Source organism: Triplophysa rosa, linkage group LG11, assembly GCF_024868665.1.
Source record: "Triplophysa rosa linkage group LG11, Trosa_1v2, whole genome shotgun sequence".
Lineage (NCBI taxonomy): Eukaryota > Metazoa > Chordata > Actinopteri > Cypriniformes > Nemacheilidae > Triplophysa > Triplophysa rosa.
Window position 1 is genome coordinate 18820820 of NC_079900.1, and position 14408 is coordinate 18835227.

The 14408-nt window shown below is 38.8% G+C and overlaps 1 protein-coding gene across 1 annotated transcript; it reads left to right on the forward strand.

Annotated features, from left to right (window-relative positions):
• Nucleotides 1–1384: 1384 nt before the first annotated feature.
• Nucleotides 1385–13668, forward strand: LOC130561295 (hemicentin-1-like). Its single transcript, XM_057345517.1, has 8 exons — nucleotides 1385–1640; nucleotides 1949–2212; nucleotides 2307–2636; nucleotides 3044–3280; nucleotides 6038–6304; nucleotides 6538–6870; nucleotides 6948–7196; nucleotides 13293–13668. Exons 1-8 carry the CDS (start codon nucleotides 1577–1579, stop codon nucleotides 13298–13300), a joined length of 1752 nt encoding a protein of 583 aa, XP_057201500.1. The 5' UTR covers nucleotides 1385–1576; the 3' UTR covers nucleotides 13301–13668.
• The last annotated feature ends 740 nt before the right edge of the window (nucleotides 13669–14408 follow it).

Sequence of the window (14408 nt, forward strand, 5' to 3'; positions counted from 1 at the left end):
TGTACAAATTACTCTCTCCAAAAAGTATTTAATTACTTATTACTAATTACTTTATATCCTTCATCAGCCTTGATTAGAATTTATTCAAGGATAGACATGAAACGGCTCTTTTAATTTATTAAAATAATTAATAAATAACTTCATAAATTATTCTTATTAACTGACCAAAGTATACAAATGTGATAAGGATACATTAAAGCATACATTTTAAAGTTAGACTATCATTTTTATGTCATTTCCACTATTGAATATATTACACAGTATTTAGTTCAATTACATCAGAAGTAACTGTAATTAAATTACATAAAAAATAAGAGTAATCCCTTACTTTACTTTTCTAAGGGAAAGTAATTAAATTACAGTAACTAATTACTTAGTAACTAGTTACACCCAACACTGACCACGATTCATCACTGAGGACAAGCCTTGCGAAAAGTATACAAGGATTTACTATAGCATATACAGAAAATCATAAACATAAATATATCAGTTTTATTTCAGTAGCAATAGTTTAACGTGGTGTTTGTTGTAAAACCACGGTTATACAAATGGTAAACAATCCAAAAACTTTATTACTATAATAAATTCAAATTTTCTAACTAAATTAGGCCCTTCATCTTTTGCTTTGAAAATTTTCACGAAATCTAATGTTTCACTGAAGTAAACCAATTGAAAGTGATGGGAAGTTACATTATGAAATTATTGGTAAAATATTTCACTATATAGGCTACCATTCATATTCACATTTTCATAACACAATAAAGTGAGTAGAATCATGAAATTGTCCAGTCATGGCTTCCTGTTTCGCAGGAAAATATGAGGCAACACAAAATTTAAAAGTACATCAGGTGAGTTATATATTGCTGATGATGTCTACTTTGTAAAGAACAGTTATTAGACGTTATTGCATCGTTTTCGTGGCTTTTACACCCCTGTGACCAGAGGATGTCGCCATTGCGCGGCATATTTAGCCATAATCATTTTTAGATAACCAATGCATTGTTATGAAATGTTTTCTCGATTTAATGAGACAGGAACTCTCGATATTTTTTAACTTTGAAACAATGTTGGTCTCAACTTTGATCTTGTGCAGCAAATACAGTTTGTAGTCATATATGGTTCTATTTTCAATTTTGTCCTGCGGTTACCACAGGAAATCGCTGTCTTAAAAACCTGAACGTTTTGTTGTAAATTAAAAGTGAATAAAAACGGGCTTTAAAATGTTACACAATATTTCTCGTTTGGTTTTATGATAGTTGTGTATCACGTAGCCTATGATTTATTTTTACCTAGCCCTAACGCAATATGATGTTTCATTTCTAGTTGCTTTTGAGCTCATTTGGTTTCACCTCTGCTTCTGTCTGTAGCTACTGTACTGTTACTGGAAGACACTACAGTGGAAGACGCCCATTGCAGTCAAAGAAAATCAAACCATATTTGGTTGGGGTTCGTTTATGTAAAGCTGTTCGATCACGGATCTCAGTAGAATAAAAGTGTGCAGACTTGAAGAGATAAGTTGAGGGATCTGTTTCCTTTAAAATTGTCGTCCGTTATATGTTTTCTGAACGCATGCAACATGTTACAAAGTTTTTTTGGACTTTTTTGTATCTCAGCCTTTTGTCTTTTAGTGAGTCTCACGGGTATGTATGTTGACTCAAATTCCTATTTATTCTGTTTTATGCCATTTAACAGCTAGTTGCATCCATGAAAATGTTGTTTTGAACATTATTTCATGAGCAGTGTAACATGTTTATTTACTCCAAATGTCAAGCAAAAAACATTCTCAGTAACTTGAATGTTTATGGCACTGGTACAGCGCTATAAATAGAGCATGGCCCTGCAGACCAGTGGTCAGTTACAATATATCACAAGGTTTATTTTTGTGTTTGGTTGTAATCTGATATTTGACTGCTGTTTTCCATGCTTTACTGTTCTTCATATTTAACAGGTACAAATGCTGAATGTCCTCTTGAGTTCAACCCACAGCGAGTTGTTGTGAGGTACGGCGGCTCTGTTTCAGTGGACTGCAGCACTAATATCACACATAAAGGGATCGGGTGGGAAGCCAGTGAGGGACCAGTACCCACGAACAGAGATCAGAATTTGATCACCTGGAGAGTGTCGAGCCTCAGACAATGGGACATAAAGCCAATCTGCTATATCAACTATGACGGGCCACAATGTGAAAAAAATCTTCCAATCACTATTTACAGTAAGTTTCCTTGTCATTTTCATTGTCATTAATGTGATTTTTATTCTCAGAATATAATATCTACATGATTTGTGGTTCAAATCTTGCTTCACAGAGACTCCAGATAGCGTGTCCATCAACACAGCTGATCACACAGGACCGATGATTTATTTCTCCACATATAAACTTCAGTGTGATGTTGTGAATGTGGCTCCTGTTCAGAATCTCATTGTGAAATGGTATAAAGGAGAGACTCTGATGCATAATGAGACCTTCATTTACTTCATCATGACTCCAGTGAATACAACATCTATACTTCAGATCATTGCAGACAGAAGTGATGATGGAGTTCAGTACAGATGTGAAGCAGAGCTGGAACTGGGAGCAGAAGGACCTCAACCTCCTCCAGCAGTGACATCAGAACCTATTCAGATGACAGTAGTGTGTAAGTCTGATTGATTATTTACATCTACATTTATGCATTTGGCAGATGCTTTTATCCAAAGTGACTGTACAGTGCATTTAGTGCATGCATGTCTGTTATCGTCATGTGTGTTCCCTGGAATCAAACCCTTGACCTTTGGATTGCTTGCACTAATAAGTAAAACAGCACAAGCACACCCAGTGTATATGAGAAACGAATGTCATTCACTCCAGTTGTGAAAAAAGTATTGCAATTGTGATTGATAGAAGGGCCCTGACGATCATAATGGGATGACTGGTTCTACATCACATGATTAACATCTGTAAACAGCTCGTTTATATTTCTGGTATTTTGTTAATTATACAGTAGTTGGTCATTTAATTCTATGACCGGGTGTTTTGTATTAAGATGTTCATTTGTGCCCTCAGACCCACCACAACACATCAGTTTAGTGGAGACCATCGAAAAAATTGATGGAGAGGTCAGTCTGAATTGTACAGTGGCTGCAAATCCGACTGCTACCTACACCTGGCACTCAGAACATCTGAAAGAGACGAGAAGCTCATCAGTGCTCTCATCTTCTACATTGAGTCCAGGAAACTACACGTGCACTGCCAAAAACCTTCTAGGAGACTCTAGCAAAGTGTTTATCATCAATTCTGCAGGTGAGTTATAAAGACATCTATCTGTGATAAAATATGAAAAATGTGAAATTACAGTATGTAAGTGAAGCAAATGACTTTTTGTTTCTTTAATATATATAAAAGAACATCGGTCATTTTTCACATTGCATTCATCAGATGAAAGCTTTGAAGCTGATATCATGATATTGCTGTAGACATGCATTGTGCATTGTTTATATTTGTACTGTATCATCAGTTTGTGTTTTTGTTCCACAGGTGACCGTTCCACAGTTGTAGCTTATCTTTTGGTCCTTCAGCTGCTGGTTGCATTAAGGATCGTCATTTAAGCAAGATGCAAAAGCTTGTACCCAGAATTATTAGTCATCTTCATTTTTAAAAAACTATTTTGGATTATTTTGTAAATCATGGGTTTGGCATGCATGTTTTCTGTATGGCGCGAGGCAGGTTTTATGATAAAGATTTACGCATAAGATCTGACAGTCACTAATTGAAATCTCCTGATTGTTTAACATTGTGAGCCAATGTGTTGCATAACTTTTCTGTTTTCCTGGTTTGAAAGCTTTTAATGTTTCATAACTGCTTTGCATCAATGCACGTCATTGCACGTAAAAGGGTGGATTTTTTTACTTATGAATAATTTAAAATTAATTTGTGAACACTGATTTACATTACAAAGGGTTTTTACAGATAGAAAACTTAGGTGGAGTTTCTGAAAAGAAAGAAGAATATGTTACTCATCATAACTTTTGGTTTTGATGTTTGTCACCTAATAAATTTGTTATGTTTACACATATCTTTTTCAAAATTGTGACTTTAATGGAATTATGTAATGAACTGGGCTAGAGAAAACTTTGTACATTGCTTGTATTTGTAGCATCTTTAATCCTGTTTTTTTTTTGCCACAGGCAGCCGCTCCACATTCAAGGCTCATCTTATTTTATAGTGACTTATGACATAGATTTGTTGACAAATCTACTTTTCGACAAATTGTTGAATATGCACTGCACATTTAAATGTGAGGGATTTTTTTTAAGTTTACATGCTTGTGCAGAGGAATAAACATTGTCTTTTCATTTTGAATTGCGTGTTTACAGTATGTTTAGTGTGTGTGTGTGTGTTTTCTGTTAGAGTGAATATTCTTGTGCAAACTCTTTTTACCTATGACAACAAGTTTCAAATCACACACACCAAGTGTTACTGATGTTTGATTTTGACACTTATCATGTCCTGTAGATCAGGTAACTTTGTCAGATTGAGTCTATGAGTCTTTTGGATCTTTCATCCGGTATGCTGTTTAACAATCAATCAAAAATGTATTTAAGCTTTTAATGTAACAATTTTATTCTTTAATCTTCGTTACCTCAACAAGATCAGAATCTGGATTGTAGCACAGTTATAAATCCATCGCGGTCAAGTCACTGCAGTTTCAGAAAACAAGCTGTATTGCGCATGTTTGTTGTAAGAACTAAACGTTAGAGGAAAACATTAATTGTAATGATCTTTAAATGAAGTCTTTATGTGTCTCTTTTGTGTGTGTTTAACACAGTGACCTGTAAGATTTCCCCCTGCCAGAAATCTGTGACTGAGCACAAAGTGTTACCATAGCAACCTCTCTGCTGTGAGGCATTTCAAGACAGCTTGCGCTGGAACTCAGTAGCTCTTGACCAAGATAAATGTATTTTTAAAAATAAAGAACACAAAAACACACGTGATATGGGAATAGAAATATACAATAATGGGATAAAAGAACAAATGTTAGCAAATGGTTTAAATAAACAAAATGAAATTAACAGAATAAAGCGGCTAAAGGATGCTGTGCGCTGGTAATGTATACAAACAGTTGCAAGCATTTTCTACAAGATCAATTTTCCACAGAATTGGTTTTACACAATAAATGTGGTCCACTCAAACAACCAAACAAACATAAATCATCGCCAAGCTATTTTATAAATAAATCAATTTTCAGGAAAATAAATATTAAAGTGCAGGCAAAGGGAAAGCTGATTTTAATGAGGCCCAATGTTTCAATCCCCCCTCCGGACCCTTCAATACAGGGGAAGGCTTTTGTTAGCAGACACAGTTCACTGTTTTTAGTTGCCAAGCAAGACCTGACTTGGAATTCCTCTTGCCTCTGTGCCTGGACTACAGCAGATTTCAACCATTTTGACAAAAATGAAAAACATTCTTTTGTGGTTTCTTGGTTTGTTCATTTTCGAAACAGGTAAGATGTTATAGTAAGCATGCGGTGTTAAGTTGTTGTCTAACATTTTGGTTTAAGCTGGGAGAAAAAACAATTTAAGTTTAAATTATCAATGTATATCTGTTTAAGATATTAGCTGACAGAAAATTTCAGATTTTTTAAATCAAATATTTGGATTAATATCTGTTATTAAGAATAGGCATTTTACAGTAGATACTATGGTTTCTGAACCAAAAAGAGTTTAAAGATCAATGCATTAGTTTAAAAATATCATTTTGGATAACTATAGATAACATTTTTGTAATACAATGTATGCATATTTTTCTTTGATACAATTGTATCAAAATTTGACATCTTTATTACATATTTATTTATTATATTCATTTGAAGAGTTCAGCAGATAACACAATAAAAGCATGATTTACAAAAATCCATCTGTTTTTGCAAATGAACTCTAATTTTTTATGTTTATATGTTGTGTGGTGAGCTATTACTAGGTGTTTATATGACATTTGTATAATATAGAAAAATACATTTGATGAGTGATATATTTACGATATTTTGACGGTTTTCTTCAGTGTCTGGTGACAGTTGCTCTCTAGGGATATCTCCCTTGAGAGTAGTTGTGAAATATGGGGATCCAGTGTCAGTGAGTTGTGTGGCTTCTCGTCCGGTACGCGTACTGGGATGGGAGTCCGTCATTGGTTCATCGCATACACAACATGACCAGAGCATTCAGTGGCGGGTGGATAGTTTGACTGACTGGATTGAGGAACCGATCTGCTATGGCGTGTTCTTCACTGCACCTAGACAGTGTGAAGAAAAACTAAACCTCGTTCTATACAGTAAGTACATTACTTGGAATATTTCATTCTTCTACAGGACACAAAATATATTTTGAAGAATGTTGGTATCCAAACAGCACTGGCCCCCATTGACTTCCATTGTACGGACACAAAACCACTGAGACATTTCTCTAAATATTTTCTTTTGTGTTCCACAGTGGGAAAGAGTCCTATACAGGTTTTGAATGACACAAGGGTAAAAAGTTGATGATGGATTTTTTGTTTTCGCACAGAGAAACCAGACAGCGTCTCTATAAGTTTAGTGAATCACACCAGTCCAGTGGTGGAAGGAAGAGAGTACCAGCTACAGTGTGAGGTGCACAACGTTGCCCCTGTCCAGTACCTTGCTTTACACTGGTACAGAGGACAAACTGAGGTTTACAACCACTCCTTCTCAGAGTTAACACCTGCTACACCAGTGCAAGTCTCCTCCACCCTACTGATAGTCCCAACCAGAGGTGAAGATGGAGCTCAGTACAGATGTGAAGCAAAGCTGGAACTGGGAGCAGAAGGACCTCAACCTCCTCCTACAGAGACATCAGAAGTTCTCAGCATTAATGTTCAATGTGAGCGAATATCTGCAACAATAAACCAAAGCTACAGTCCCAAAAGTTTGAGGTCATCCGTGTTTTCTTTCACTCAGATCCCCCTAACTTCCCCAGCCCTGGTGAGGAGATACTGGACATCAGTGATGGTGGAGAAGCAGTGCTGAATTGTGTTGCAGTGGGCAACCCCTCTCCTAAGTATACCTGGACCTCCTCAAACCTTCAGGAGGTTCATGATCAACAAGTTTTGACGGCGACAACCTTAGGCCCGGGGGCTTATACATGCACTGCATCCAATATCCTCGGGAAAAAGAGCAAAGAATTCATCATCAAGCACAAATCCAAAGGTGAGAAAAGTACAGTAAATGTTGTGTTTTGCTAAAATAGAAATTTAGTGAAAAACAGCACGTGGAAATGCTGAAGTGGTGAAAGTGCACAGTAAAATCGCCAGTGATAAAAAAGGTCAAATTAACACTCACAGTGTTTAATTGTAACGATGACGCTGAGGCAGAGTTAGAATCCATGTGCAGTAGTTTATTTGATGAGTAACATAAAACGAGTTGAGTAGACAGGCAAAGGGTCAATACCAAGATGACTGTTCGACGTACAACAAACATGAGGATAATCCAAAGGCAAATTTGATTAAGCAGGCAGTGAGTCAAATCCAGAAATATCAGTCCAACCATGCAACCAAAACAAAGGGGTAATCCAGGTAATCAGAGAATAGATATCCAGGCAGAATCATACACAAAACAGGCAGAGAATACAGGGATACGCTTGGTAAGGCAGATATACTGGCAATACTTCGCAATGAGGTCCCATGTGGTCTCAGACTAAATAGTCACCAAACAGGAAGTGAATGCAGAGGCAGCAGAGGGGTGGAACAGGGTCAGTACTCTGGTGACAGCTCCCTCTGCTGGCTGGGCGTTACAGAATCCCCCTCCCTATGAGCGACTCCTGGAGCTCGACGTGGACGTCCTCATGGTTGTGGTGCTGGGCAATCGGGTCTGGCTCGATGAAAGTCCTCGATAAGGGAAGGGTCCAGAATATCGCGGGTGTTCACCCATGATCTCTCCTCGGGTCCATAACCCTCCCGGTCCATAACCCTCCCAGTCCACCAAATATTGGATCTGACCCCCTCTTCGTCTCGAGTCCAGCAACTCTTTCACCTGATAGGCGGGGGCCCCGTCTATATCTAATGGTGGTGGTGGTGGTTCTGGGGCTTCATGGCCGGGGTCAGCATCCAGGTGGACCGGTTTCAAGAGGGAGACATGAAAGGAGGGAGAAATACGGTAGTTAGTAGGAAGCGCCAATTTGTATGTGACCTCATTAATTCTCTCAAGAATTTTAAATGGACCAACATACATTGGACTAAGCTTCTTGCTGGGTAGTCGAAGTTTGATGTCCCTCGTCGAGAGCCAGACCCGTTGTCCTGGTTGATAGGGAGGATGTGGGTGACGCCGCTTGTTGGCCTGAAGTTCTTGTCTCCTTACGGCTCGCTGCAGACGGACGTGCGCACTGTCCCACACCCTCTCACTACGAAGAATCCAATCGTCCACAGATGGTACTGAAGAGGGTTCGCCAGACCACGGGAATAAGGGAGGTTGAAATCCTAGGACACATTGGAAGGGGGTGATGCCAGTTGAAGAGTGGGTAAGGGAATTCTGAGCGTACTCAGCCCACGGGAGAAGCTCTGACCATCTATGTTGCTCTCGACTGCAATAAGTTCTTAGATATCTGCCAATCTCCTGATTCAGACGTTCTACTTGGCCATTGGCTTGAGGGTGATATCCTGAAGTAAGGCTCACATTGATATCGAGCTGTTTGCAAAAAGCTCTCCAGACTTGAGAAGTAAATTGAGTTCCCCGATCGCTGACGATGTCTTCTGGAAGACCATAAACTCTGAATACATTATGGAATAAAGCTTGAGCTGTTTCCATGGCGGTGGGTAATCTTTTTAATGGTACAAGGCGGCAGGACTTTGAGAAGCGATCAATGATTACTAGAATAGTAGTAAAGTTCTCTGATGGGGGAAGATCGGTGACAAAGTCTATGGACAGATGAGACCATGGGCGTTGAGGAATGGGTAAAGGTTGTAGAAGGCCTGAAGGTTGTTCCTTAGGGGTTTTAGACTGGGCACAGACTTCACGTAGGTTGTAATCTCTTTTGTCATTGCTGGCCACCAAAAGGAATTTTGGACTAGTTTGATGGTACGGGAAATTCCAGGGTGACCGGCACTGAGAGATGTGTGGGTCCACTGCATGATACATTGTCGTAAACATTGCGGCACATAGTGTTTGTTGGGGGGGCATTGGGCAGGGGTAGGTTCATTCTGCTGTTCACATTGTAACTCCTCCATAATGTCCCAGGATATCGGAGCTAAAATGACAGATGGAGGAAGGATAGGTTCTGATGTATGGTGTTTGTGAATGGAATCATATTGCCTGGACAGAGCATCTGCTTTGCTGTTCTTGCTGCCTGATCTGTACGTTACGGTGAATTGGAAACGACTGAAGAACAATGACCACCTGGCTTGGCGTGGATGTAAACGTTTAGCATTCTTCACGTATTCTAGGTTCTAGTGATCTATGATGACTTGGAATGGGTGGGTGGCTCCCTCTAGCCAGTGTCTCCATACTTCCATAGCAACCTTCATCGAGAGTAGTTCCTTGTTTCCTACATCATAATTTTGCTCTGCCATGGTTAATTTTCTTGAGTAGAAGGCGCAGGGATGCAATTTTCCTGGTTGGTGATGTCTTTGGGACAGTACTGCTCCAACTCCACAATCAGAAGCGTCTACTTCGATGATAAATGGTAGATTCGGATCTGGATGTTTCAGAACGGGAGCAGTTGTGAACCTCTCCTTGAGAGTGATGAATGCATTGTTGGCCTCCATAGTCCATCTTAGTTTCGAAGGTTTCCCTTTAAGTAGAGAGGTGAGAGGAGAAGCCACAGTGCTGTAATTGCGAATGAACCGTCTGTAGAAGTTTGCGAAACCTAGGAATCTTTGTAATTCTTTCACTGTTGATGGTTGAGGCCATTCTGTGACAGCGCAGATTTTGTCGTTATTCATCTTAACTCCTTGGTGACTTATTTGGTAGCCCAGGAACGAGGTTTGACTATCATGAAACTCACATTTTTCTGCCTTTACGTAAAGTTGATTTTCTAGGAGACGTGAATGAACGGTTCTGACTTGGTTGAAATTTTCAGCTTCAGTCTTGGAGTATATGAGTATATCATCAATGTAGGCTACTACAAATTGGTTGAGTAGATCTTTGAAAATTTCATTGATTAATGATTGGAATATGGCTGGGGCATTGGCTAGTCCGTAGGGCATGACTTGGTATTCGTAGTGACCTTGGGTAGTGATAAAAGTTGTTTTCCATTCATCACCTTCCTTAATTCTTATCAGATTATATGCACTTCTTAATTCTAGTTTTGTGTAGATAGTGGCTTCTCGTAACTGTTCGAGGGCTGATGGAACTAAGGGCAGTGGGTAACGAAATTTCACAGTGACGTTGTTGAGTTTTCTGTAATCAATACATGGTCGAAGTCCTCCGTCCTTTTTCTCAACAAAAAAAATCCTGCAGCAGCGGGTGATGTGGATGTGCGAATGAAACCAGAGTTTAATGCCTCCTCAACATATTCTTCCATGGCTTGACTTTCATTCCTGGACAATGGATAAATCTTACTTTTAGGGGGCATGGCATTGGGAAGCAGATCAATGGCACAATCCCAGGACCGGTGTGGTGGTAATTGTGTGGCTTTGGTTTTACTGAACACTGCAGAGAGGTCTTTGTAACAGGTGGGAATGTTCATGGTGGTGTTGGTCCTTGGGCTTTCTATACTCGTGGATAGACATGGTTTTGGGATTGTGGGAAAACAGTTCTTTAGGCAGAAAGAGGACCAATGTGTGAGTTCACCATGATGCCAAGAGATGTCAGGGTCATGAGCAGAGAGCCAGGGAAAACCTAGGATGATCTCCTGCTTGGGTGAGTCTACAATGTATAGTGTGATAGACTCTTGATGTAGCAGTCCTACTTTGAAAACAAGAGTTTTGGTTTGATGGGTTATCCCTTTCCCAATAGGGGTGTCATCAATGGTTTTAATCTTAATTGGAGGGTCGCATGGTTGAATAGGAATGCTATATTTAGTGACAATGTCTTTACTAATTAAATTCAAAGCGGCACCAGTGTCAATCATCGCTGTTAAATCAAGAGACAGAATATCAGTCTTTACACACACAGGTACAGTGAATGATTTGTTGCTGAGCAATGAAAAATGTTCAATATTTACCCTGGGGTTGACTTGAGATTTGTGCGGACATCCCAGACTACGATGGCCTGCCTCTCCACAATAGAAACATAAGCGTTGTCTACGACGTCTCTCTCGTTCTTCCTCTGAGAGTCTTGAGACATTGAGTTGCATGGGTTCCTCATCCGTTCTAATTTCGGAGGTGGTAAGAGTTGGTAACTGACGTGAAATTCCCCTGCTAGGTTGTTGTTTAGGAGTTTGCCTCATGAGGTTATCGATCTTAATAGCAAGGTTAGTGAATTTTGTGAAGGATAACTCTTCTCCTTTACAGGCTAGCTCTGCTTGCAGATCAATGGATAGGTTTCGTTGAAACATGGCTTTTAGTGCAATATCATTCCAACCACTCTGAGCAGCTAATGTACGGAACTCTAAAGCATATTCAGCAGCAGTACGATTACCTTGAGAAATGTTCATGAGTTGTGTTGAAATATCCTGTCCCCCTGCTGGGTATTCAAACACTTCACGGATTTGTTGAATTAAATAATTTACCGATGATTTTAGTTGTACATCAGAGTCCCAAACTGCGGAAGCCCAGTCAATTGCTTTGCCAGTTAAGAGCGTAATCAAAAAAGCACATTTTTTCTCCTCGGATTCAAATTATCTGCTTGATGCTCGAAGTATAATTGAACTTGACGTACAAAGCCTTTACAATGTTCTGCCGTACCATCAAATTTATCCGGGAGAGCAAAGCTTACCGTTTTGGGGTTAGGTGGTGGAAGGGACCGGAGGTAGTGTGTCATGTGTTCTTTGATTGCTTGAAGCTTGATTAGTTGTTCCTGGTAATTCTGTAGCATTTCACCTTGATATGCAAGTGTTGCTTGTAGACTTGAAACTTCCGCTGGATTCATAGTAGGCGAAGTATTCTGTAACGATGACGCCGAGGCAGAGTTAGAATCCATGTGCAGTAGTTTATTTGATGAGTAACATAAAACGAGTTGAGTAGACAGGCAAAGGGTCAATACCAAGATGACTGTTCGACGTACAACAAACATGAGGATAATCCAAAGGCAAAATTGATTAAGCAGGCAGTGAGTCAAATCCAGAAATATCAGTCCAACCATGCAACCAAAACAAAGGGGTAATCCAGGTAATCAGAGAATAGATATCCAGGCAGAATCATACACAAAACAGGCAGAGAATACAGGGATACGCTTGGTAAGGCAGATATACTGGCAATACTTCGCAATGAGGTCCCATGTGGTCTCAGACTAAATAGTCACCAAACAGGAAGTGAATGCAGAGGCAGCAGAGGGGTGGAACAGGGTCAGTACTCTGGTGACAGCTCCCTCTGCTGGCTGGGCGTTACAGAAATACACGCTTTGAGAGTGTGGATTATATACAGTGTACACTGTGGGTGTTAATTTGACCTTTTTAACACTGGCAATTTTACTGTGTGGTCAATAGTTTGTGGACACTCCCTTGAAATGAATAGATTTAGCTTTTATCAGGATTTAACAGGAATCGCAGTATGTAGAAATGCTGAAGTGGTCAATAGTTTGTGGAAACTCCCATCAAATGAATGAATTTAGCTTTTATCAGGATTAAACAGGCGAATAACATACCATCCAATGAGATAGGTGGAGTCTGGCTCTGTTATCGTACTAACTGATACTCCTACAAGAAGACAAGACGTTCCACACATTTTTTATTCCAACAAAACAAGATTCCTTGTTTTCCTTGTGAGCATTTCTTCACATTCATTTTATTCGCCCATTCCCATCAAAGCTCGCAAATGTAGACATATTGAAAGTCTAAATACCCTGCCAAAGGGTTTGAAAAGGCAGCACTTTATTTTTCACACATTACACATTGTGAGCTTGTGTTCATAGCAGGCTTCTTTGTCTTGGTTAACCAACAAGATCAGTATCACAATTTTTTTTGCTGGTCCACCTTTAACCACACATTCTGAGCTGACCATAGAATGTGCTTCACACTTTCATGACAAGAAGTGTAAACAGGAACAGGATGTGAAGAAAAGGAATTCCTGTAATGAATGTTGCAAGAGAACAGGCCATAATCCTTTTCGTAAAACAGAAGACAGTTTTGCTTTAGAGTTTTTTGAAATGGAAAAACATGACGTTGTTTTTAGTGCAAATCTGCCATTGACCATAAATATGTTTGTATCACAGGTGTTTAAGTCTGTTTAAGACCTTCAGAACAAATGGAAGATGCACAAATTCACCCAGTGTGCTCAGGACTTTCTGAACACGGAGGTTCAAAATGTAGCTTGACTTTAGAACGTAGAAGGTTTTTATTTGCCTGATGCCTTATTTACATTTACATTATATTTAGGACTCTCTTTTTTCAGGGGTTTTGTAAAATATGAGAGTCAAACCTATACAGTATATTTGTAATGTGTAAACGCAGTTTTCCTAGAAAGTGCTATTTTTACAGTTTCAACTGTGATGGCTTAAACATTGTATGTTTGTTTTATAGATATTAATTCACATAATACTAAAATAATATAATGAACATAGTATGATTCTGAATTTTTGTTCCTGAATGGCCAATAAAACTTTTAATTTTACACTCTTTGGTGCTGTGTTATTTGTTCTAGAAAACTAGTAAGAGCATTTTCTAGAGCAAATTCTAATCCTTTTAGAGAAAATATGACATCTAGTATACACTAATATTTATCATATTCACATGTTGATTGAATCCACCTTAATTGTACACCATATACAGTACAGTATTTATGTAGTAACAACTGATTGTTTAAACATAGAGCTAGAGCTATAAAAGCAGTACAGCAGTTCAAGGGCTACTGTAAGAAAGAAGAATAAAATCTCAGAAAGCTACACTTTACAACATACCACTTCTGCCTGGAAATAGCCTGTTACATAATACATCTTATTAATGTAATGATGAACAGATACTTCTATTATCTACAGGAAATTCAGCGTAGATCATTTAAAAGTCATCTCACACAAGATTAGATAAAGTGTTGAATTGAATAAAGTGTTCCACAGAAGCATCTGTTGTCTTTCTTTTACACTTCAAGTTTATTTATTTCTAGCACCACATGCCGGACTTCTTTTAATTGATTGCATGGTTATTTAAAGGCTCCATCTAGTGGGTGTCTGAAGTAACTTATGTTTCATAACATGAGCCCAGGGTGTCTAAAAAAACACATTTCATTCACAGATTATACCTAGTTAAATTACCTCAGAAATTACTGTAGCAAAAAAGAAAGATCAATAAGTATCCGATCATTACAATTGTAAAGGGCATTTTTACAGTACACT

What these genes read in the sequence shown, in the direction of transcription:
- LOC130561295 (XM_057345517.1), top strand. Translation starts at nt 1,577, where the DNA reads ATGTTACAAAGTTTTTTTGGACTTTTTTGTATCTCAGCCTTTTGTCTT. An exon ending in TATTCAGATGACAGTAGTGT is followed by an intron (nt 2,637 to 3,043) that starts GTAAGTCTGATT and finishes TTGTGCCCTCAG; the next exon opens with ACCCACCACAACACATCAGT. An exon ending in ACTAAACCTCGTTCTATACA is followed by an intron (nt 6,305 to 6,537) that starts GTAAGTACATTA and finishes GTTTTCGCACAG; the next exon opens with AGAAACCAGACAGCGTCTCT.